We start from the raw sequence: 25,768 nt of genomic DNA on the forward strand, positions 1-25,768 counted from the left end.
CAACTATCCAAATCCTTAGTCGGGGACAGCCCTACACTGCACACAACATCCACATGCACACACTCACTTTAAACATTCACCTTTAACATTCACTTTAGACACTTAACATTAAACCACATGTTATGTATTTATTCTTAAAAATGTGCACTACCTCTTCTACCTAGTTTTTGCATTTCGTTTTTTACATTTTGTACTTTCGTTTTGTATATTGTATATTTTGTATAGTGTTTGGTCTTTACTCTTTAACTTTTTTTCTGTATGAAGCCAAATCTCAGGAGGGTCATACAGAACCAAGCATTACACTATTATATGTGACAAATAAAAACAAAATTTGAAACTTGATAATGATGAAGGATAATGTACGTAGGAACCAACGAGGACCCTGACAATGACCAGAGCAAGGGTTGCAAACATGTTGGGCATTTTCTCTAATAGAAACATAACTTTGTAATGAACACTGTGCCTTGGATCTTTCTGTCAGTTATAATCCTGTTTAGAGGGTGAGTTCAGAAAGTCCAGATGTGGTTCGGAAGGTTGAGGTGTGTCGCAGTTGATGAGACAATAGCAAAGTCAATGTGAGGTTTTGCCCGCTGCTCACTACCTTTTCTCTGTCTTCTTTAAGCCTACTGTTAGGAATTCCCTATTCTCTGTCTTCTTTAAGCCTACTGTTAGGAATTCCCTATTCTCTGTCTTCTTTAAGCCTACTGTTAGGAATTCCCTACTCACTCTCTCTAGCCCCCACCCTCTCGTTCCTTACCCTTAGTGGCCACACCTGTTTGATATTCTATTATCTCTCGCACCTGTGGTGGCAGGCTAATTAGTCCGCCTGTGGGCTTTAAATACCAGGGCGCTTCCCCTCGTTTCGGCGTGGGGTCGTGTTGTATTCATGCCGAGTCATATTCCTAACATCTAGACTCTTTTCGGGAGATCCTCTGGTCGACCAATGCTGTAAGATGGACCTCTCCAGCCTTGAGATGTTTGCTCCAGCCTTCGTCTGCTGTCGCCGTAGCCTGTGGAGGAGACTGTTCTGCGCTCCCTGTAACTTCCACGGGAGGCACCTCAGCGTTCCACTGCAGACCCCAGCGCAGCTGTTCGTCCTAACGCGCATCTCCCGGACCCTCGAGCTTGGCACGCTCCTCCGTTCCAGCGCACTGACGCGCATCTCCCGGACCCTCGAGCTTGGCACGCTCCTCCGTTCCAGCGCACTGACGCGCATCTCCCGGACCCTCGAGCTTGGCACGCTCCTCCGTTCCAGCGCACTGACGCGCATCTCCCGGACCCTCGAGCTTGGCACGCTCCTCCGTTCCAGCGCACTGACGCGCATCTCCCGGACCCTCGAGCTTGGCACGCTCCTCCGTTCCAGCGCACAGACGCGCATCTTCCAGACCTTCGAGCTTGGCACACTCCTCCTCGCAGACGCACCCCGAGGCGTCTCTCGGTTCCGACAGCGGCTACCCGGTGGACGACGCTCTCGCCACCGCCACTGTCCCGACGCGCACACCAAGGTGTGGCGCGCACTCTGTTCCTCGGCTCCGACAGCGGCTACCCGGTGGACGACGCTCTCGCCACCGCCACTGTTCCGACGCGCACACCAAGGTGTGGCGCGCACTCTGTTCCTCGCTCCGACAGTGGCTACCCGGTGGACGACATCCTCGCCACCGCCACTGTTCCAGCTCCCTGTTCCGACGCGCACACCAAGGTGTGGCGCGCACTCTGTTCCTCGGCTCCGACAGCGGCTACCCGGTGGACGATGCCCTCGTCACCGCCACTGTTCCAGCACTCTGATCCTCGGCTCCGACAGCGGCTACCCGGTGGACGACATCCTCGTCACCGCCGCTGTTCCAGCACTCTGTTCCTCGGCTCCGACAGCCAGCCACCCGGTGGCGATGCCCTCGCCCCGTTGCTGCCCCTGTACCATTACGCACATGCCTGGGTGAGTTTTGATTGTGATGTCACTCACCCAGCGTGGTGCCCCTTGCCCTCGCCCCGTTGCTGCCCCTGTACCATTACGCACACGCCTGGGTGAGTTTTGATTGTGATGTCACTCACCCAGCGTGGTGCCCCTTGCCCTCGCCCCGTTGCTGTCCCTGTACCTTTACGCATACGCCTGGGTGAGTTTTGATTGTGATGTCACTCACTCAGCGTAATGCCCCTTGCCCCCTTCCCGCTGCGTTTCCTGTACCATTACGCATACGTCTGGGTGAGTTTAGATTGTGATGTCACTCTCCCAGCGTATTGCCTCTGTTAGTTAGTTTGGACATTTCATCTCCCAGCGTATTGCCTCTGTTTTTGGTTCTCACTTAGAATAGTATTTTTGGACTTTACATCTCCCCCTGTGTGTTTGTCACACGAAGATATTATTACTTTGTTCATTTTGTTATTTGGACTGTTCTGCACCTGCTCTGTTTTTTCCCTTTTGTGCATTAACTATCTCCTCTGTCCTGCAGAGCGGCCCAGATGATTTCCACCAGTCCTCCCAGTTCCTCCCTGTTTCCCAGCCCGCCTCCGCGGGCCTCAGTCCCCTCTGTTCCCTAGTTCTCCCCTTTCTAGTTCCACCTAGTTCCTGGTCCCAAGTTCTCCCCTTCTAGTTCCATCTAGTTCCTGTTCCCAAGTTCTCCCCTTCTAGTTCCACCTAGTTCTTGTTCCCAAGTTCTCCCCTTCTAGTTCCATCTAGTTCCTGTTCCCAAGTTCTCCCCTTCTAGTTCCACCTAGTTCCTGGTCCCAAGTTCTCCCCTTCTAGTTCCATCTAGTTCCTGTTCCCAAGTTCTCCCCTTCTAGTTCCACCTAGTTCTTGTTCCCAAGTTCTCCCCTTCTAGTTCCATCTAGTTCCTGTTCCCAAGTTCTCCCCTTCTAGTTCCACCTAGTTCCTGTTCCCAAGTTCTCCCCTTCTAGTTCCACCTAGTTCCTGTTCCCTAGTTCTCCCCTTTCTAGTTCCACCTAGTTCCTGGTCCCAAGTTCTCCCCTTCTAGTTCCACCTAGTTCCTGTTCCCTAGTTCTCCCCTTTCTAGTTCCACCTAGTTCCTGGTCCCAAGTTCTCCCCTTCTAGTTCCACCTAGTTCCTTGTCCCTAGTTCCCCTAGTCCCCGTTTCTCCTGTTCCCTAGCTCTCCTAGTCCCTAGTCCTCTCTCCCTAGTTCTCCTTGTCCCCGGTTTACCTAGTCTCTAGTTCCTCTGTCCCAAGGCGTTCCCTTAACCTTCCCTTAGGCGTTCCCTTACCTTCCCTTAGTGTTCCCTTTCCTGCCCGCCTCTTAAAGGCACCTTTCCTTCCCCTCATATTATATTCCAGTATTTGTGATTCTCCCTTAAAGGGACAGTGCCCTTTTCCCTGTATTTCCCTGTTGTTCAATAAATATCTGTTTCTTGGCAAACCATCATACCTGTCTTGTGTTGTGCGATTGGGGTCGGTTACAAACCATAACAGTACGACCCCACCAAGTCTACGACCCCAGCCAGCACAGACTGTGTATGTTGTGTTTGCCTTTTTTTTTTCTTGTCCCCTCTAGCTCCCCTGTTTGCTTCCCGTTTTGCCCTGTTTGACCCCCCTGTAGCTAGCCATGCCCTGGCGGCTAACCCAGTCCCTCAGCAGAGCCCCTGTCTGCTAGTCTTGCCCCGGCTGCTAGCACAGCCTCTATGTTTATGCAGCCCTTGCTGCTGGCATGGGCCCTGTAGCTAGCCATGCCCTGGCAGCTAACCCAGTTTCCCTCTGCATGGCCCCGGTCTGCTAGCTTGGCCCCGGCTGTTAGCACAGCCTCTATGTTAATGCAGCCTTGCAGCTAGCATAGGCCCTGTAGCTATCAGTGCCTTGGCAGCTACCCTTTCCCTCTGCTAGCCTAGCTCGGCAGCTAGCGCAGCCTCTATGTTGATGTAGCAGTACAGCTAGCATAGGCCCTGTAGCTGTCAGTGCCCTGGCAGCAACCTTCCCTCTGCTAGCCCTTTCCCGGTGCTACCATGGTTACCCCTTTGCTACCCTGCTTGCCCCTCAGTTCCTCTAGACCAGTTGCTCTAGACCAGTTCTCTAGACCCAGTTCCTCTAGACCAGTTCCTCTAGACCAGTTCTCTAGACCAGTTCTCTAAGCCAGTTCTCTAAACCAGTTCTCTAGACCAGTTCTCTAGCCCAGTTCTCTAGACCAGTTCTCTAGACCAGTTCTCTAGACCAGTTCCTCTAGACTTGTTCTCTAGACCCAGTTCCTCTAGACCAGTTCCTCTAGACCAGTTCCCCCAGTTACCCCTCGGCGACCCTGTTTCTTTTGCTAGCCCCACTCTTGTGGTGGCTTCCCCTGCTGGCTTGGCCAGTACCTCTTGTTTTGCCCCCTGCCACTCTGTCTGTATTTGTTTTGGGTCGCCGGGTGGCTCCCGTTGGAGGGGGGGATACTGTGAGGTTTTGCCCGCTGCTCACTACCTTTTCTCTGTCTTCTTTAAGCCTACTGTTAGGAATTCCCTATTCTCTGTCTTCTTTAAGCCTACTGTTAGGAATTCCCTATTCTCTGTCTTCTTTAAGCCTACTGTTAGGAATTCCCTACTCACTCTCTCTAGCCCCCACCCTCTCGTTCCTTACCCTTAGTGGCCACACCTGTTTGATATTCTATTATCTCTCGCACCTGTGGTGGCAGGCTAATTAGTCCGCCTGTGGGCTTTAAATACCAGGGCGCTTCCCCTCGTTTCGGCGTGGGGTCGTGTTGTATTCATGCCGAGTCATATTCCTAACATCTAGACTCTTTTCGGGAGATCCTCTGGTCGACCAATGCTGTAAGATGGACCTCTCCAGCCTTGAGATGTTTGCTCCAGCCTTCGTCTGCTGTCGCCGTAGCCTGTGGAGGAGACTGTTCTGCGCTCCCTGTAACTTCCACGGGAGGCACCTCAGCGTTCCACTGCAGACCCCAGCGCAGCTGTTCGTCCTAACGCGCATCTCCCGGACCCTCGAGCTTGGCACGCTCCTCCGTTCCAGCGCACTGACGCGCATCTCCCGGACCCTCGAGCTTGGCACGCTCCTCCGTTCCAGCGCACTGACGCGCATCTCCCGGACCCTCGAGCTTGGCACGCTCCTCCGTTCCAGCGCACTGACGCGCATCTCCCGGACCCTCGAGCTTGGCACGCTCCTCCGTTCCAGCGCACTGACGCGCATCTCCCGGACCCTCGAGCTTGGCACGCTCCTCCGTTCCAGCGCACAGACGCGCATCTTCCAGACCTTCGAGCTTGGCACACTCCTCCTCGCAGACGCACCCCGAGGCGTCTCTCGGTTCCGACAGCGGCTACCCGGTGGACGACGCTCTCGCCACCGCCACTGTCCCGACGCGCACACCAAGGTGTGGCGCGCACTCTGTTCCTCGGCTCCGACAGCGGCTACCCGGTGGACGACGCTCTCGCCACCGCCACTGTTCCGACGCGCACACCAAGGTGTGGCGCGCACTCTGTTCCTCGCTCCGACAGTGGCTACCCGGTGGACGACATCCTCGCCACCGCCACTGTTCCAGCTCCCTGTTCCGACGCGCACACCAAGGTGTGGCGCGCACTCTGTTCCTCGGCTCCGACAGCGGCTACCCGGTGGACGATGCCCTCGTCACCGCCACTGTTCCAGCACTCTGATCCTCGGCTCCGACAGCGGCTACCCGGTGGACGACATCCTCGTCACCGCCGCTGTTCCAGCACTCTGTTCCTCGGCTCCGACAGCCAGCCACCCGGTGGCGATGCCCTCGCCCCGTTGCTGCCCCTGTACCATTACGCACACGCCTGGGTGAGTTTTGATTGTGATGTCACTCACCCAGCGTGGTGCCCCTTGCCCTCGCCCCGTTGCTGCCCCTGTACCATTACGCACACGCCTGGGTGAGTTTTGATTGTGATGTCACTCACCCAGCGTGGTGCCCCTTGCCCTCGCCCCGTTGCTGTCCCTGTACCTTTACGCATACGCCTGGGTGAGTTTTGATTGTGATGTCACTCACTCAGCGTAATGCCCCTTGCCCCCTTCCCGCTGCGTTTCCTGTACCATTACGCATACGTCTGGGTGAGTTTAGATTGTGATGTCACTCTCCCAGCGTATTGCCTCTGTTAGTTAGTTTGGACATTTCATCTCCCAGCGTATTGCCTCTGTTTTTGGTTCTCACTTAGAATAGTATTTTTGGACTTTACATCTCCCCCTGTGTGTTTGTCACACGAAGATATTATTACTTTGTTCATTTTGTTATTTGGACTGTTCTGCACCTGCTCTGTTTTTTCCCTTTTGTGCATTAACTATCTCCTCTGTCCTGCAGAGCGGCCCAGATGATTTCCACCAGTCCTCCCAGTTCCTCCCTGTTTCCCAGCCCGCCTCCGCGGGCCTCAGTCCCCTCTGTTCCCTAGTTCTCCCCTTTCTAGTTCCACCTAGTTCCTGGTCCCAAGTTCTCCCCTTCTAGTTCCATCTAGTTCCTGTTCCCAAGTTCTCCCCTTCTAGTTCCACCTAGTTCTTGTTCCCAAGTTCTCCCCTTCTAGTTCCATCTAGTTCCTGTTCCCAAGTTCTCCCCTTCTAGTTCCACCTAGTTCCTGGTCCCAAGTTCTCCCCTTCTAGTTCCATCTAGTTCCTGTTCCCAAGTTCTCCCCTTCTAGTTCCACCTAGTTCTTGTTCCCAAGTTCTCCCCTTCTAGTTCCATCTAGTTCCTGTTCCCAAGTTCTCCCCTTCTAGTTCCACCTAGTTCCTGTTCCCAAGTTCTCCCCTTCTAGTTCCACCTAGTTCCTGTTCCCTAGTTCTCCCCTTTCTAGTTCCACCTAGTTCCTGGTCCCAAGTTCTCCCCTTCTAGTTCCACCTAGTTCCTGTTCCCTAGTTCTCCCCTTTCTAGTTCCACCTAGTTCCTGGTCCCAAGTTCTCCCCTTCTAGTTCCACCTAGTTCCTTGTCCCTAGTTCCCCTAGTCCCCGTTTCTCCTGTTCCCTAGCTCTCCTAGTCCCTAGTCCTCTCTCCCTAGTTCTCCTTGTCCCCGGTTTACCTAGTCTCTAGTTCCTCTGTCCCAAGGCGTTCCCTTAACCTTCCCTTAGGCGTTCCCTTACCTTCCCTTAGTGTTCCCTTTCCTGCCCGCCTCTTAAAGGCACCTTTCCTTCCCCTCATATTATATTCCAGTATTTGTGATTCTCCCTTAAAGGGACAGTGCCCTTTTCCCTGTATTTCCCTGTTGTTCAATAAATATCTGTTTCTTGGCAAACCATCATACCTGTCTTGTGTTGTGCGATTGGGGTCGGTTACAAACCATAACAGTCAATAGACCTGTTTGCTGTTTACAAACAAACCGTGTCCGATCAGCAATACCAACTGAGTCACATGACTAAGTTGCCTCGAACCTGCGTGAGCTGCTGCGCTAAAAGTATACGACGGGGCTCTATGGAGAAACCATGGCACTCTCCTGACTAAAAGTAGTTTCAAACGAAAACAGCTGGATGTCATTTAGCCAAAGTGTGAGTCTTTCATATTTTACAGATCTAGCTTTGGCATGGATTGATTGTTTAGATCGCTAGCATGGCTAACAAATGCAAATATATTGTAGTCTGCCCCGTTGTTCTGACCAGGATTACTTTCCTTTCTGCTCCGGTAATGCGTGTGCACACTGAGTCTGACGTATACAGCGAACAGGTCCATGGGGCCACAGACCGGTCAGCGAAAGCCCTGAAATAAACACTGAAACCTACTCCATGGTGCATCCAAAAGTAGGCTTCAGTGTTTCTTTCAAGGCTTGTACAGAATGGAGCATGGCCCCATTGACTTTGCATGGGTTTTGTGACTCTCTAGTCGGAGGTGGCTTCTGTGGTTTCCAGTAGGAAGAACAACTGGGATTGTGCTGAGAAAGGACACCAGTCGACGGCATCACTGGTAAACTAGGGGTCAGAAAACTCTGAACTTACCCATTAAGAAGAAACACTCAAGAAATGATCTATATCTGTACATATCCTACTCTTACTAGTTATATATCATACTGGCCAATCGCGTCTCGCTCTGCCTATTGAGATATCATATCTCCAGCACCTACTGTGCCCGTGGAAACTTTACACATGCACCCCACCTGCACGTGACCATGCCCACTCCCGCGCGTGCCTCTACAAGAGGCAGGAAGTGGTCACGCTTACACCCTTCCTCATTCTTTTCCATCCGCGGAAGCTGCTCATATGCACTTCAACCAGGTGGAACGTTGTTATAAAGCGTAGGGAGAAATTACAGACAGGTGTTGGTACTGGCATATTCGATACTGCTCGTTGTCTCGTGAGACGACCGGGCGATGTATCGGCGCAGGGGGCTGGGTATTTGGATAAACGTGGTCATCATGACTCATTGTTGAATGTTTTTCCAATTATCCTAGTGCGCGCAGCTGATGTTAATGCTAAAGTGTTTGCGGCGCTGTTCCCATGTGCCCCGCCGGGGCTGTCTCCACTCTTCCCTCCTCTTAACCATTTCATTGCTGACGGTCAATCGGTGTCTAATGTTGGGGGTTTAGCTGAGGCTTATTTACCCTTTACACGGGTGGATGGGCTGACGACAGGGCTCAGGACAGGTGTGCATTTGTGAATCTATGAATTGAAAATGGGGGACCCTGATGTAGACAGGACAAACTATTTTCTCTGGTCTGCATCCCCTTAACAATTGTGTGTATTGGGCTAGCCCATTCTGTAATATGTTAATAAAGTTTTCGTTCATTCATTCATTTATCCCTTACACGGGTGCACAGGTGTGCCGCAGTGGAGGTTATTGCATGACTACTAGTGGAACAGTGCTTCACTAGTAATAAACTTTGGTCAGCAGCCGCCACTGGAATTCCGTGCTTAGTGAAGCAGGTGGCATCGGCCCTTTGCCCTGACATGGTAGAACGGTATCCCGCCCGGCCGACGCCAAGAGGCGAGTCGGCCTGGCAGGTGGCTGAGTGGGCTGATGAAGCTTATACCGCCGCAGTACAGAATTTTGCAGCAACTAATAACATTGCTCAATTGGCTGCTTTCTGTCGGAAATGGTGTTGGGTGGTGGGGCCTTAGGGCCAGCCGACGTCACAACCATCGCGCAAGGTTTTGAGGTTATTCAGCTTTTGACCCTTTGACCCAGCTTTTGCAAGCTATAACCGCAGGGAGGGCTAGGATGCTGTCAACGCTTGTTCACAGGCATCTTTGGTTGGAGCAATCTCCCCATGAGGAGGGGAGGGGTCTCCTCCTCAGGGCTCCCCTCTCCGCGGATGGACCTTTGGTCTGTCCACGGAGGAGCGGGCGGTATTTGATCTGGGCTCCACGCCGCCCCACACCACGCAGCCAGAGGTGAGAGCCCCCGGCTAGCGGCCATGTGTCGCCCGCCTGAGATGACCTGGACACAAAGAGAACAGGTGGTCACGGTGCCGACAGCCTCGACGGCCGAGGGATCGGCTATATTAGATGGGCACGCCCTGAAAAACCGTTGCCATCTAGCTGTTTCTAGCACGCTCTCCGGTTACTCCCCCCCCGCTACACTACGGGACTCAAGGCTCTGATTTGTCCCCTTTGGCTGCGGGCCGCATTCTTCCAGTGAAGCGCAAGCGGCCCCACATATCGCTTCTCATGGAGACAGGGGCTGACACCCAGTTGCTAGCTAGGCCTGGGTCTGTCTATGAGAATGCGGTGCTGTCAGGAGGCTCCCACGCCACACGTCCTGCATCTGTGTTTGGTGAGCCTGGTGTTGTATCTGTCGACGGAGCAGGGTTCCCTGTATCTAAAAAAAATTGTCAGAGGGGGAACCCTAGGCCCAGGAGATCGCAGCGTGGGTTCCCCCAGCTCCGCCCTCGCTAGGCCGGGTATTACGTTAGTGCCTCCCCCGGCCAGGCACGCGTAATTTGGGTGGTAGTAATATCACTACAGGGCTACAGTGTATAGGGACTCACCCTATCGGGCAGCGTGGGGACCACACACCATGCTTGTCCAGCTGCAGAGCAGGCTGTCCTCAGCAAGTTAAGCCGGGAAGATGCTCAGCGGGGGAGCCTATGTCACCAGGGGTGATGGCTGCTCCCCCCGTATCAGACCGCCCTTTCTGTCGGGGTCCCCCCCTTGGGTGCGATTGCCTCGTTGGTAGAGTCAGAGTGCGATATCCCGGCTCCGCGAGACACCCTGCTCGTGTGGTTGGCGAGACCAGGGTTGACAACGCACAGCGGGAGGGACCGGGCCACCTATCTACGATTCCTAGCAGACCAGCGGCAGTTGGCGGCGGGGGCACTTTGGAATTTTTACCACGTATGGCTACAGTAGTGCCATATGTCAGTGTGGATGGAGAGAACGCTGAGGGCGGCGCTTGTGTTACAGTTTGCACACCCCCGCCCTCCGTTTTTGGGTTTGTTACAGACTCTATTGTCAGAGTCCGCAGCAGTGACAGCCCTGGCCGAGGAGATTTGTTCTCTGGCGGCGAAGCAGGCCATCGTCGTGGTCCCATGGGAGGACGCGATGAGCGGCGTTTACTCCCGATATTCTCTGGTGCCCGAGAAATCGGGGGGGGTCAGACCCATACTGGACCTGTCCCATGGAAGGTTCAGAATGTTGACCATCACCCACCTGTTAAGCGCTGTCAGGTGGGAGACTGGTTCACCTCCATAGACCTGAAGGATGCGTATTCACATCCCGATCTTCCCTCCTAGGACATACCTACGCTTCCTGTTCAGGGCTTAGCGTACAAGTACCAGAGGCTGCCGTTCGGCTACTCTCTGGCTCCTCGCATCTTCACCAAGTGCGTGGAGACCGCGCTGAGGCCTCTGCGTCGTCAGGGGATACGAATTTTATTCTACCCTGGACGATGTTCTGGTCCTTAGCCGGTCAGAGAAGATCGCCAGGTCTCATACCAGGCAGGTGGTGGAATTCCTCACCAGCCTGGGTTTAGCTGTAAACTGGAAGAAGAGTACTCCTCTTCCCAGTCAACGGGTGGAGTACTTGGGCTTATTTCTAATCTCAAGGTCTATGTGGGCATCCCTCTCCTTCTCGGCACGCTCGGGAGGTTCCGTCCTGGCAGGACGGTTACGGCGCTATCCGTGATGCGCCTGCACGGTATTATGGCATCTGCTCAAGCTGTGGTCCCTCTTGGCCTCCTCTTCATGGGGAGGATACAGAGGTGGGTTTTTCAGTGTGAAAATAGACCCTGTGAGAGTCAAGTTGAAGCAGCTGAAGGTTCCCATGTCAGTACTGTGGGACCTCATCCTCTGGGGGGGGCCTGGGGCCCTCACCAGCGGGGTCCCCATGGGCAGCAGGCTGTCACACGTCACGGTCTTCATCGACGCCTCCCTCACAGGATGGGGGGGGACGTGTCGGACCGACGCAGTAGGGGGCAGCTGGTAAGGACCATGTTGCCCGGTCTGCACTACATATCAATGTGTTGGTATTGAAGGCAGTGTTTCTAGTCCTCGGACAGCTCGGCCATCATGTGATGGGCGAGCATGTTCTGATCAGGATGGACAGAACGACGCCTGTGTTGTATGTCAACAGACAGGGAGGAGTACGCTCCCCCCGTCGACACTGGGCGGCGGCCGATTTGGTCCGTGGCCCCCCGGGATTCTATACGCCATTCTATAACACCATCCAGAACGCGCGCGTTCCGTCCACTACCGCGGTTTACGCAGGGAAGTGGCGTATGTTTCAAGAGTGGTGTGAGGTTGGGGGCCTGGACCCGGTGTCATGACCCCTGGACTCGGTTCTTCCTTCCTTCAGTCTATCCTGTATAGGCTGTCGGCCTCGACAGTGAAGGTGTACGCCGCAGCTATATCATCTTGTCATCTGGGCTTTGAGGGCAGGACGCTGTTCAGCCACCCTCTCGTGAGACGTTTCCTGCTTGGCGCACGGCGTCTCAAGCCTGTGGAACGTTCTCTGTCTCCGAGTTGGGACCTCCGACTGGTCCTAGGACGGTTGTCGGAGGCCCCGTTTGAGCCTCTTGAGCAGGCGCCGTTGGATTGACTGTCTTTTAAGACCGCGTTTCTTTTGGCCATCACCTCCGCTAAGTGTGTGGGTGAGCTGTGTGCTCTCTAGGTGCGGTCTGAGTGCCTGTCTATTCGGGCCGATAGCAGTGCGACTCTGAGGCCTAATCCGGTCTTCATGCCAAAGAATATCCGGAGCTCTTATCGCTCCAGGGATATTGTGCTTCAGGCTTTGCACCCTCCTCCTCACGTTAGTGAGTTGGAGGCGAGCCTTCACCTGTCGTGTCCTGTCCGTGCAGGCGTGCACTGAAGGTTTACCTTAGTCGCACGCAGGATCTCAGGGCTACCGATCAACTGTTTGTTTGTTACGGTGGCTCTCACGCGGGTAAGGCACTGTCCAAGAAACGCCTGTCACATTGGTTGTGCGAGGGCATTGCCCTTTGCTACACGTTGGCTGGACGGGTTCCCCCCGGGGGCGTCAGGGCACACTCCACTCGTGGTGTGGCGGCCTCTGCTGCCCTGTTGGGGGGGGGCCTCGTGGAGGACATCTGCGCTGCGGCCTCCTGGTCCTCCCAGAGTCCTTTCCTTAGGTTTTACCTCATGGACATGACTAGGGGTTTTGTCTCCCAGGCAGTCCTGAGGTTCGGGACCTCTCCTGCATCCCGCCATCAGGTGGGATAGCAGGAGTGTGTGAGTGTGGACCACGGAGTGCTGTGTCACACGTGGTCCCGCTTGCACTGTGCGTTCTGGTGTGCCTGGTTCCCCTTTCACACATTGGTTGTAGTTGACTGCCTCCCCCCCTTCGTTAGGACGGGCAGGTGGACGGGACTCCCCTCCTCCCTGGCAGGGGCTTATGGGCCCTCAGGGGGTGCATTTGACGTGGCCACGCGTCCGCTCTGCCCCTTTATCTCAATAGGCAGAGCGAGACGCGATTGGCCAGTATGATATATAATGTAAGGTTATCCTATATAACCCTAGTTATATGAATACTGGCTGAGCGTCTCGCTCTTCAGCGTCCTGAGGTCCCTTGGATGTTTTCCGCGTATGGAATTCGAACTTGGAAGTGTGTAAGCGTGACCACTTCCTGCCTCTTGTAGAGGCACGCACAGGAGTGGGCGTGGTCACGTGCAGGTGGGGTGCATGTGTAAAGTTTCCACAGGCACAGTAGGTGCTGGAGATATGATATCTCAATAGGCAGAGCGAGACGCTCAGCCAGTATTCATATAACTAGGGTTATAGGATAACCTTACGTTACGCTGCTGGCCAGTATGACTACTACCATACTGTCTTTACACCTGTATCACTGTACATATTACATTGTTTATTGCTGTTGCACTTTACTGTTACATTTGCACTCTGTTTGGATGCCAAACTTCTTTTCGTTTGAATCTAATCTAATCTAATATAATATAATTAGCCTTTCTCACTGCCTCATCGAACTGCAAACACACCTGATCCTCCCAAACGCTGCCTGCCTATTGTGACTACATCCAGCATCCACTAGCACATAATCTGTTCTCTCTTCTCTTCATGTGACTTGAAATGTGTTGTTTATTAATTTGCCTACCGGCATCTCCGTCGGGCGGAGCAGGGTGTCGAGGCCGCGCCGCACGGCCTGGTGGACGGAGGGGAAGAGGTGGGACCTGGCCAGAGTGTCTGGGATGCCACCCTGCGCTTGGAGCTGTGATAATACTCTTTCTGTCTGGAGAGAGGACCTTACATGTTACAACAGGTTGTGGTACAGTACAGTCAGTGGTGGAACAGAGCTATCACTGTCACAACTCGGGACTTGAGAACTAGAGACTCACATCACCATACCGACTATCTTGTGAGACTCATATCACTGGACTCTCACCACTGGACTATCTTGTGTTTGTACTTTTTATATTACTATATTGTATTTGTATCTATACGTTAAGGCCTTGTCCAGACTAAAACGATTTAGATCTTTTTCGTTTTCGTTTCGTTTTAAGGTTTCCGTAAAAACGAAAACGTCTCAAGATAATAAGTGCGTGCCACACATTTACAAAATAAATGTTGTCGTATATTTGGCTCGTACTCTGGTCTTCTCTTGCTACGTGTATGAGCGACCACCTGTCTGTGCAGGTGTATGGTGCAGAAGAACCGAGTCCACACACGAGTGATTTGGAGTGGTATTCAATAACTGCTTTATTTAAGGCGTCCTGGTGGTGTCCGTCTCAAAGCACTCTGAATATCATAATACACACTCTGTCTGGATTTCCCAGTATTATTTCAAGAGTATTTCAGCTGGTTCTGGTCTTCTTAATCAGCATGAAGCAGCAGTAGTTTCGCAACAGGAACTGGGAGCCTTCATCAACGTACAATTCTGGTCTGGTCTCGTTCTGTCTGTCTTGTGTGTCTCTCTGTGCCTCCGTGCGGTCTCCTTTAAGCTCTAGGCCACACCCCCGAGTTCTTCGTCGAAATGACGCTGAACTGGGAGGTGTCCGCCTCTGCAAGCCAGAGAAGCCTGCCCCTTTTTCCCTTTAAGAGAATTAACGTTTTACAATTTTGTCTATTTGGATTCACTATCTTTACATTTAGAAATAGCAAATCTGCTTTTAACATTCTAACACGGGCACAGAGAGACTTTTCTTGGCTTAAAACGGTGTTTATAAATTATTTCATCACATTTAACTTTGAATGACTTCATTTCCACAGTAGGAGCGTATTAATTTCAATGTAACATCATTTCTGCAAGTTTGTCTAACTCTTTAACATCTGATATCTAATAATTAATGCATTCTATCTTTTAGATTATTAGTTTAACAATCTTTATTATTGCCTATAACTACAACAACTGGTGTTAATGTTATTTTACAACCTAGAAAGACTTAGAATCTGCTAGTCTGATATATATATAGCTAATAAGTAGGGATACTCGATATTGGCTTTTTTACCGATACCGATATACCGATATTGTCCAACTCTTAATTTCCGATACCGATATCAACCGATACCGATATATGCAGGGTTTCCCCCCCCCCAAAAATGGAATAATTTCAGGTAATTAACATTACATATCTCTTGTTGTGGAATTAACACAACATTATGCATACTTTTGACAATAAATAAAATCTGAATTTGTTCTAACTTGCTTGCCTGGGTAAATAAAGTTTATAGAAATGTAATTTTTCTTTTTTTTTCTTTTCTTTTTTTTAAACCGATACCGATATTTTCCGATATCACATTTGAATGCCGATATCGGCCGATAATATCGGTAGGCCGACATCCCTACTAATAAGTGTTCCATATCAATGTGATTGGCTTATAAGAATAACAAGTTATAATGTAACTATTTGACTCCAGTGGTCTCCCAAATAGCGAATTAATTAACTTTTTCTTGATTTTGGACATAGCATCTCTAAGGAGAGACCTTCCTCCAATTTGGCACTGTTCTGTTTCAGCAGAGACCCTCCGGCCAGCTGCCGGACAGAATCAGATTAACTCCTTTGAACTGGTCGTAAACCTCGGCTGTATGGCTGTTCAACACAGTTTCCTGCTGTCCATTAACCTTTCTCTCAGGCCCGAGGTCGCTGCTCGTCACAGCGGCCCTGAGGCTATGAGTGCCAGATTTAGACTTCTATTGTTTCTCGTTGGTTGTTGTTGATACAGGGTACACTAAGTGGTTTTACAGCGTCTCTTAAAATGAGTGTCGTATCCATTGACTTGATAACTGTTTAACTTCAACAAATAATGTGCAACCTTGGTACAGCGACTGCTGGAATCCCAAGGTAATTGGCTGAAACAACAGACAACAGGAACTGTGAGCCGGCAGCTTAGATCGGTTTACCCGTCATAAAACCCCCATCAGCAGAGCAGCAGTGACTGCCCGTCTGTGTGAGAGTTGCATCTGACTGCCTCTTAATAACAAACAGAATATACTTGTCAACTTAAAAAGGGATATTTGAATGTCATTAGAATTTCAACTGTCTATGATGAACGTCATGAGTTCTTATTACTCTTAAATTAGTATGATTTACGACAATGTCTTTCCTGTTTTTACGTTGCTCTTTTATTTTGAAAACCCCCGACCGGAAGTGTTGTTGTGCCGTCCGGTTTGCGTGTATCGCTTCCACAACGGAATTCGGTTTCCGGGTTCCTCTGATTGGCCGCGACCCCCACGTGACCCGCCCCCCTATCCACCGCTCTGCCGCTGCCACGTGCGGCAGAGCGAGCGGCCGCGGACTCGCTCGCTTCCTCAATTTATACGCATGGAAGTATTGACTGAATGAATGAATGAATGAATGAATGAAAACTTTATTTAACAGATTGCAGAATGGGTACAATACAGTACGGCTCAATACACACAATTGTTAAGGGGATGCAGACCTGAGAAAGACGTTTGTCTTGTTTACATCAGGGTCCCCCATTTTCAATTCATATAGAACGACGCGATATTTTATTTGTTTGTCATGACAAACCAATTACATAATCCAACATATGTGTAAAGGCACAACATATTCCAGTTAACGGTATCTTTTTTTAATGATTTGTTACGGCGCAATCAATACTTCCATGCATTCGGGACCTCCATGTTTGGGGGTATTCATCAGACAAATCGGATGCGGGGATTCGGCTCCCATCAGGCGGGCAAGAACTGCGGGTTTTCAGCCTCTCCCCTCTCTCCTGGAGCTTAAGAGGGAGCTTAGTATTCCTGCCGCGGAGGAGGTGGCTACAACATCAACACACAGTGACTACATGCAGTCACTGTGTGTTGTTTTATTTGTTTGTCATGACAAACCAATTACAGTACATAATCCAACATATGTGTAAAGGCACAACATATTCCAGTTAACGGTATATTTTTTTAATGATTTGTTACGGCGTAGTCGTTCTATATGAATTGAAAATGGGGGACCCTGATGTAAACAAGACCCTGATGTACCGATTCTGCAATCTGTTAAATAAAGTTTTCATTCATTCATTCATTCATTCAGTCAATACTTCCATGCGTATAAATTGAGGAAGCGAGCGAGTCCGCGGCCGCTCTCTGCCGCGCGCGGCAGCGGCAGAGCGGTGGATAGGGGGGCGGGTCACGTGGGGGTCGCGGCCAATCAGAGGAACCAGGAAACCGAATTCCGTTGCGGAAGCGATACACGCGTCCGGTTTTGTGCTTTTGAGCTGACCTAGTTTTCCAGAGACACACCGCGGCGCAACTACCTACTACGTTTGGGAGTGGAGAGAGAGAGAGAGACCGCGGCTCAAACTACCTGTGTTTTATTAAAGTAATTGATTGATGTTTAACTTGTACCTGTGTCCAGTCCTTTCGACTAGCAAACGTTGTCTGTATTTAACGTTACCTCAGGATACCACTGTCTATTGTATTTAGTTGTGTTATTATTCTAATTTGTGACCTGTCCTGTCTAAATGTTTAAATGTTGAGCGATTTGCAGTGTCTAATTTCCCACGGGATAATAAAAGTATTTCTATTCTATCCTATTCTATTGGTTAGCTATTTAGCTAATGTTGGTAGCATAGCTTGCTGGCTACAGCTCAACACCAGCCATGGGGATACTATTTACTAAATTATGGAGGCTTTTTAATCGTCAAGGTAAGAAAGGATTTGTCATGATCAACTGAAGGGGTATGCTATGGAACAGTGTGCTTGGCTACTACTTAGGTTTTCAGAAAAAGGCCAGCTATGTGACGCTAGTATCGTGTATTGCATCACACAGTTGCATCATCCCGATCAAGCTCAATAGCTTCTGTAACACCCAACTACTCTGTACATGCCATTGTTGTTTAATAATAACTCCCGGTGTTATGTGTTTATTAAACACTTCTAGCCAGGACATATCTGGACATATAAGACATATTATGTATCATGTTTCTTTTTTTGTTGGCTGGGTTTTGCATGCGGATTAAGGGAGATGTCAATCTGTTGTCGACGGGGGGGAAATAACAATGAATTATTTTCACAGGGCATTATGACCAGAGATTTAAATATCAACAGAGTTTCTTCTGGTAAAAAAAAAACAGGAATTACCGGATAATGGAAACCCTGCCCACTGTGCTCAGTGTATGCAGGGGCGTAGCTGGGGGGGGGGGGGGTAGCTTAGGATGATTCCAAGGGCCCAGCACTGGGGGGGGGGCCCAAAAGAAAATAATGTCTCAGGTGTATTATTGATGCTCTCCAGTGGTGCAGTCGTAATATGGGAACTGGTAACACGCCACGCACGTGCACGCGCACAACGAATGGATAGAGCGCATCTTTGTGCGCGCGTACTTCTGCCTCAGTGATCATCTAGTAACACGGCGTGTAACCGCGTGTGACCACGACTGCACCACTGATGCTCTCATTGATACTATGTTTGTTTCTGAAGTGTGTGTGTGTGTGTGTGTGTGTGTGTGTGTGAGATATATAGAGAGAGAGGGGGGGCTTTGGTAGACTATTGCATTGGTCCATTCATTGAAGATGAACGCAATGCGACATCCTTTACTAGGCTCACCCACCAACAGTGCAGGTGCTGAACTGCTGATACGAATGTATAGGTAAAAACCAAATTATGCGTTTTCATCAATAAAAAAATGGCCAAAAAAAAATCCACTTGCGCGCTTACGCGTGCTCGCATTCACTGGGGGCCTACAAATACATTCTTTCATGGGGCCCAGAATCTGGAGCTACACCCCTGAGTGTATGTATCCAGACAATAGTTCACATTTAGGAGCATAGTTATGCGGGGTAAGGGAGAGGTGGGCTATTGCGTCATCGGTTCAGGAGAAGACTCGTATCGCTTGTAAAGATTGTAAATGAGGCGTCTTCAGAATTGCGCACTCTGGGAGCTGGTATCAGAAAGTAGCGTATTCAGGCTGCCAGAACGCAGTTCTGTGTGGCTGAAAGGTGCAAACGATCAAATACTTTGCCTGATACGACCGAAATCGTTTTAGTCTGGACATGGCCTAAGTGTATCTATAAATTAGTGTATATAGATACTGGACTGTATAGGACTGTGAAGCTATCCCCCACCCTGTATCCCCCGCCCCCCCCCATGCTGCTTTGACACCCGAATTTCCCCAAGGGGATCAATAAAGGATTATCTTATCTTATCTTAAGTACTGTACACAGTTCATTTACTTGCAATAAAAGTAGAAATACCCAGATAAATTAGTACTCTGGTAAAAGTAAAAGTCCTCCATTCCAATTCTACTTAAATGAACACGCCAACATTTGGGCAAATTAGCTTACCGTCTTCTCCAGAGAGAGACAAGAAGATAGATACCAGTTTCCTCTCTTACATACACACACACACACTAACCTGGGCACGCTGCCATATACACACCGACACTTTGGACATCCAATTCTTCTACAACCTGTTGGAATCACACACACACACGCACGCACGCACACACACACACACACACACACACACACACACACACACACACACACACACACACACACACACACACACACACACACACACACACACACACACACACACACACACACACACACACACACACACACACACACACACACACACACACACACACACACACACACACACACACACACACACACAGACACACACACACAAATATACATTTGCAAATGTTACACTTCTTAAAATGTCAAAGCATGGGTTATTTTCATTAATTTAATATAAACATCTTATATTAGACTATACAGGCAAAGGACCTTATCAGTAAGTCAATAGAATGTCAACACAAGGACTGCACTGCATGACGATCAGGGTAGGGCAGTATGGTAGCATTGGGTCTCATTCACCAACGGATTTACGACAAAAAGGGCTTTCTCTTTTGAGACCTTTTCGGGCAAGACATGAATATAGACAATATATTATAATATAATATTAATTATATATGTTTTATTGGGACGGTTGGTGAATCCCAAAATCGGCCCGAAAAGGTCTCAATTGGCCCTAAGAGAAAGCCCTTTTTGTCGTAAGTCCTTGGTGAATGAGACCCATTATCACCATCTAATATGCCGTTACAGTGCGAACACTGTGCCACTCTGAAGACAGAGGCTCACTGCGCCAATTCTACTGTAAGTAATAGAACGTTCAACTTTGATTGAAACAGAATAGCTCATATTTAGAACCGGTTAGTTTAAATTTGCCAAATTATGGCTGACATTCAAGCCAACCCACGATGGTATTCAGACATCATCATACAAAATATAATATACATAATTATTTTAGCTGAAGGTGTTAAATGTTTTAATACAACTTATTTTTCCAATTAGTAAACGTGAGTGATGGCACAGATCCTGTCTCTGAAATGATCAGTTACCCATAAAACTATACAAATGTTACAGTAGTTGAATTTACAGTATTCTGATTCCTTAGTAATTCGATGTGAGTACAGTATTTGTATTTTGATAACCAATATCGACCATTATTTCAACATGTCTAAAAACCTACAGATTCTTAAGGGCTAGATCCACAAAGAATGGATTGCACGGAGCAAGTTGCACCCTTACTTAAAATTCATTATGAATTGAAAATGGGGGACCCTGATGTAAACAAAACAAAAGTCTTTCTCTGGTCTGCATCCCCTTAACAATTGTGTGTATTGAGCCGTACTGTATTGTACCCATTCTGCAATCTGTTAATAACCTTTTCATTCAATCAATCAATCTGCACGGTGATTGATTGAATGAAAATTTTATTAACAGATTGCAGAATGGGTACAATACAGTACGGCTCAATACACACAATTGTTAAGGGGATGCAGACCAGAGAAAGACTTTCGTCTTGTTTACATCAGGGTCCCCCATTTTCAATTCATAATGAATTTTAAGTAAGGGTGCAACTTGCTCCGTGCAATCCATTCTTTGTGGATCTAGCCCTTAGTTTTACATAATAAATTATGATCTGTACTCTTTTCAATGATTCCCAAGTGTTCTTGCCTCAATGAATTAGTTGATTCTGTGTTTTCAGCATTCTTAGAAACCCATGACATTTATAAATGAGTGAGTGAGTGAGTGAGTGAGTGAGTGAGTGAGTGAGTGAGTGAGTGAGTGAGTGAGTGAGTGAGTGAGTGAGTGAGTGAGTGAGTGAGTGAGTGAGTGAGTGAGTGAGTGAGTGAGTGAGTGAGCGAGTGAGCGAGTGAGTGAGTGACATGTCTATGCGGTGCTGCTTCACATCTAAACATAGTTACTATGTATTCAGAATGTGTTGTCACCTTGCAGAGTGCTGTCATAGACATAGAGTCCATGAATGTGACAGAGCTGAACTCTAGAACCAGATAGTGTCCGACTGCAGCTGTCTGAGCTGAGGAAGATGAGGAAGAGGATGATGAAGGTGTCTGGAGCACAGCTGGGTTCTCCCTCTGACCACGCTCCACTGTCTGGAGAAAGAGAGAGAGAGAGAACACCAAACACAAAAACTGTATATTTATGCAGAGTAAACACAAGGAAAGCCAGATGTCTTTTTAATCAGGTGTAGTGAACAGAGGCAGAGAAAGAAAGAAAGAAAGAAAGAAAGAAAGAAAGAAAGAAAGAAAGAAAGAAAGAAAGAAAGAAAGAAAGAAAGAAAGAAAGAAAGAAAGAAAGAAAGAAAGAAAGAAAGAAAGAAAGAAAGAAAGAAAGAAAGAAAGAAATAATAATAATACTATGCAATAATATATGAATATATCAAATACATATCCATCATGGCACAATAGTGTAGAGGGAACCAGAATCAAATATTGCTGCTTTATCATCCATTCATCCAACATCCAGCATCCAATATACACCATCCATCATCCATCCACCATTCAACATCCATCATCCACCATCCAACATCCACCATCCAACATCCACCATCCAACATCCACCATCCATCATCCAACATCCACCATCCATCATCCACCATCCAACATCCATCATCCACTATCCATCATCCACCATCCATCATCCATCCAACACCTAACATCCATCATCCATACAACATCCACCATCCATCATCCAACATCCATCATCCACCATCCACCATCCAACATCCACCATCCATCATCCATCCAACACCTAACATCCATCATCCATCCAACATCCACCATCCACCATCCATCATCCATCATCCATCATCCATCATCCATCCACCATTCAATTAAATCAGCCAAGAGGGAATATAAGGAGAAGATTGAGAACCAGCTCAGTGGGAATGATTCACACAGCATCTGGCAGGGCATAAACAATCACATCGGACTTCTAGGCTAGACCTAGCTGTGCAGCCAATGTCTCAGCCTCCCTGCCAGACGAGCTGAATCATTTCTATGCCCAGTTTGAGTCCACCAACACCAACCCTCCAGAACGAATCCCCACCACAGCCCCCGCCAACTCCATCATGCCCAGTGATCTGACCATCACTGAGCATGAGGTGCGCATGATGTTCAGCCAGGTCAACATCAGGAAGGCAGCAGGTCCGGATGGGATCCCTGGCCGGGTGATCAGAACATGCGCAGCACAGTTGGCGGGTGTGTTCACACACATATTCAACCTCTCACTCTCCCTCTGTGTATTCCCCTCCTGCTTTAAGTCCTCCACGATTGTGCCTGTCCCCAAAAAAAGGCAAGGTAACATGCCTAAATTACTGGCGCCCTATTGCCCTCACCCCCATAGTGAGCAAGTGCTTCGAGAGGCATATAAAAAAGAAATGTGTGCCATCATACCCCCCACACTAGACCAGCACCAGTTTGCTTATCGTGGAAACAGATCCACTGATGATGCCATATCCACAGTACTCCATAGCACCCTCACGACACCTAGAAAACAAAAATACATTATGCCACATTGCTGTTTGTCCACTACAGTTCGGCACTTAATACGATTTGATTTGATTTGATGTTTTTTATTTCCGTGTCTTACATACAGGTGTATTCCCAGCCCATATGGGCTTACAAGACACATAAACAATAAGTATATAATAGTATACTTGACAAATTATGACATATAGACCAAGATGGCCAAAAAATTTCAAAAATACAATAAAACGTAATATAATAATCCCATCCAAACTGGTCAAACTGGTCATCCAATGTGGAGGAGAGAAACCTTAGAAGGGCCATTCAAAGGCAAAATAGTTGGTATGTATGTATATATATGTGTAATAAAACACAAATATGTACAACATGCAATAGCTCATACATCCTCTCACTGGGCTTAGCTTCTACACAGTAAATTTAGCAGAGTAAATGTTACTCAAACTGAGTACATTTTACGCAAACTGAGTTTGAGTAAAATGTACTCAGTTTGAGTCAAATTTACTCTGCGAAATTTACTGTGTACTAACTTCTACTGAATGAAATTGTGAAATTAAACTATTCCCCATTTTTCTGGGGACCCACTGAAACCTCCTCAAGAACCACTGATATTCAGTCTGGAATCCAGCTGTCCCCCCCCCCCCCCCCCATCCATTTAACTGTTTACATGTTAAGCCTGGGACACACGCATGCACCAACGCATGGACAGTCGAGCATTATGAACATGTGGAAGCATGCATACCATGTATAAACATACACACACGCATGTCAAGTCAAGTCAAGAGTTTTATTTGTCACGGCATACAAGTATACAATGAAATACGGGGGGTCTTGCCCACAGCGATTGTGCATATGTAGACACCTGAATATGTCTAACAATAATTCAATGTGTCTAACCTAATTCCTTATAATGGATTGGATTTATATAGCGCTCTTCATGACACCCCAGTGACCCCAGAGCGCTTACAGAGTCCATTATTCGTTCATACACAGTCACACCGGTGGTGGTAAGCTACAACTGCAGCCAGAGCTGCCCTGAGGCAGACTCACGGAAGCGTGGCGAATAATCATCGCCTACGGCCCCTCCGACCACCACCAACATTCATTCACATGCATACACATTCATACGAGGCAAGTAGGTTAAGTGTCTTGCCCAAGGACACAACGGCAGTGGGATGGACATGGGCTTGAGCGGGATTCGAACAACCAACCCTTCGATCATTGGACGACCCGCTCTACCACTGAGCCACGCCGCCCCACAAACTCACACAACTCACACAAACTCCTTGTACTCTACTGTGTTCAGGATGACGTTGTGTAAACTCACCTCCTAATATTGACATTTAATAGTGGAGCATGCACTGGACTGCCGCCAGGGGGAGCTGGTGCGACGTTGGGCAGGGGGGACAACAGGTGAAGAAGGACTGGCTGAAGGTGGGGCTCCTGTAGCGGAACTACCTCTTCATCGTTTTTCCACAGAAGCAAGCGGTCGCATAGAGCCGGAGCTCTAGACATTAAGTATGCGGAATATAAACCCAGTCACGAGGCGAGTTAGTAATGTCGTATGCGATAGTTTAGCTTCCAGTTAGTGCTTAGGGTACGTGTGAACCAAGAAGAAGACGTTCTACTGCCGGAGAGTGCTGTGGATATTGCACGAGCAGACCCACAGCTTAGCTTCAGTATAGGCCTAGGAGCACAGTTAGCCTGCGCGTCGCTCCACCGTCTTCCAGCCCCGCAGAGGACACAGCAACAGACGTTGCCGGACTACACCCACCTCCAGCCGTCACCTGCCTAACGTCAACCCAGCCCGCCTCTTGCTGTCACAGGTGACAAGCACGGGACCGTTCGACGGCCATCTCACCACACGGACGTTCGGTGTGAGAGCAGGCCGGCACTTGGTTGGTACACTCAAGCCAGGTACAGTTAGCGCTCCGAGCGCTGGAACTTTATCGGCGAACATTCTCTTTGTCGAGAGCGTGCCCTTTGAGGGTGAAGAGAATAGGTACCAGTGACTAGGGGCGCCCGACGTTTGTTATTTTGGGGGATGCCGGCTTAGATAGGACTTTTGTTTCGAGTGTGGGCCCATTGTCTTTTGGTTAAATGTGTTGTGTAAGTGGGAAGAGCTTTATTCATTGTGCCTTGTGTAAGTGGGAAGAGCTTTATTCATTGTGCCTTGTGTAAGTGGGAAGAGCTTTATTCACTGTGCCTTGTGTAAATATATGCCTAAGATATATAAAAGGTAGGCGTACAAATGGGATCACTGTGTGCGTGTCCGTTAATGTGTTGTCTTGTTTAACCCCTTCCTTTCGGGTAAGGTATATTATTGTTTAACCCCTTCTTACCCACGGCCTATGCATCATTGGGACATGTCTCTGCTCGTCAACAAGGAAAGGTACTGCTTTGGGGAGAAAGTATATCATCTATCACTACTGCCACCGGGTGTGGGAGGGTGTGGGAAGTATTAGGGGAAGTGTGGGTGTGTGGGGAATTACTGCGAGTCACCCTGGAGGGCAAGAAGGACCAGCGCATCACCCCTAGGTTAGTAAACCCTAGGCCCCATCCACTCCCTCTGCTAAATCCCAACTCTAATACTCCTACACTACAGTCGGGGACTCAGCCGGACCCAGATCTGCTGCGTTCCTACTACCTGGTGACAGTGTACATCTACTCTCATAAAGTAGGGATAATCCACCCTTCTACACATAATACAATAGTAATATATAATAAGAATCCAATAGAACGACATTGTGCAATAAAACAAGTAAACAAAGTAGGGCATATCGGTATATACATGAGTTATTTACAGAGCATGGTAGGACATGCTAGGTCCTGTGGTAGTGCAATACACTGTTAGCTACGGATGAGGCACTGGGTCTTTATGTACACTGCTATACAATGCTATATTATACAATCTCAAGTTATACTATACTATTCTTAAAGTGACCTTTCCTTTTGTAAAGTGACCATGAGTGTGAGTGTGTGTAGCATGAGTGTGTGTGTGCTCATGTTAAAGTGGCTGCTAGTGTGTGAGCGTGTACAGTGTGTGTCTGCTCATGTGTGCTGATGGCCTGGGGGAAGAAGCTGAGCCGAAGTCTCTCTGTCCTAGATGCTGGTGTTCGCAGGCGTTTGCCTGACCGCAGCAGCTTGAACAGGCTGTTGTTGGGGTGGTGAGGGTCTTTCATTATTCTGCAG

At 48.9% G+C, this 25,768-nt stretch overlaps 1 protein-coding gene across 1 annotated transcript in view; it reads right to left on the reverse strand.

Moving 5' to 3' along the window:
• The window catches only part of slc26a6.1 (solute carrier family 26 member 6, tandem duplicate 1), a gene marked incomplete at its 3' end in the record, with an annotated part of 163,432 nt that overhangs the window by 67,834 nt on the left and 69,830 nt on the right, over positions 1–25,768 (reverse strand). The window contains 4 exon segments of the mRNA XM_084333505.1: positions 9,176–9,284; positions 13,419–13,544; positions 19,127–19,183; positions 21,020–21,184. Coding sequence (XP_084189631.1) covers positions 9,176–9,284; positions 13,419–13,544; positions 19,127–19,183; positions 21,020–21,184 — 457 coding nt within the window.

The sequence above is a fragment of the Notolepis coatsorum genome (genome assembly GCF_963971535.1).
Source record: "Notolepis coatsorum genome assembly, chromosome: 17".
Taxonomy (NCBI): Eukaryota; Metazoa; Chordata; class Actinopteri; order Aulopiformes; family Paralepididae; genus Notolepis; species Notolepis coatsorum.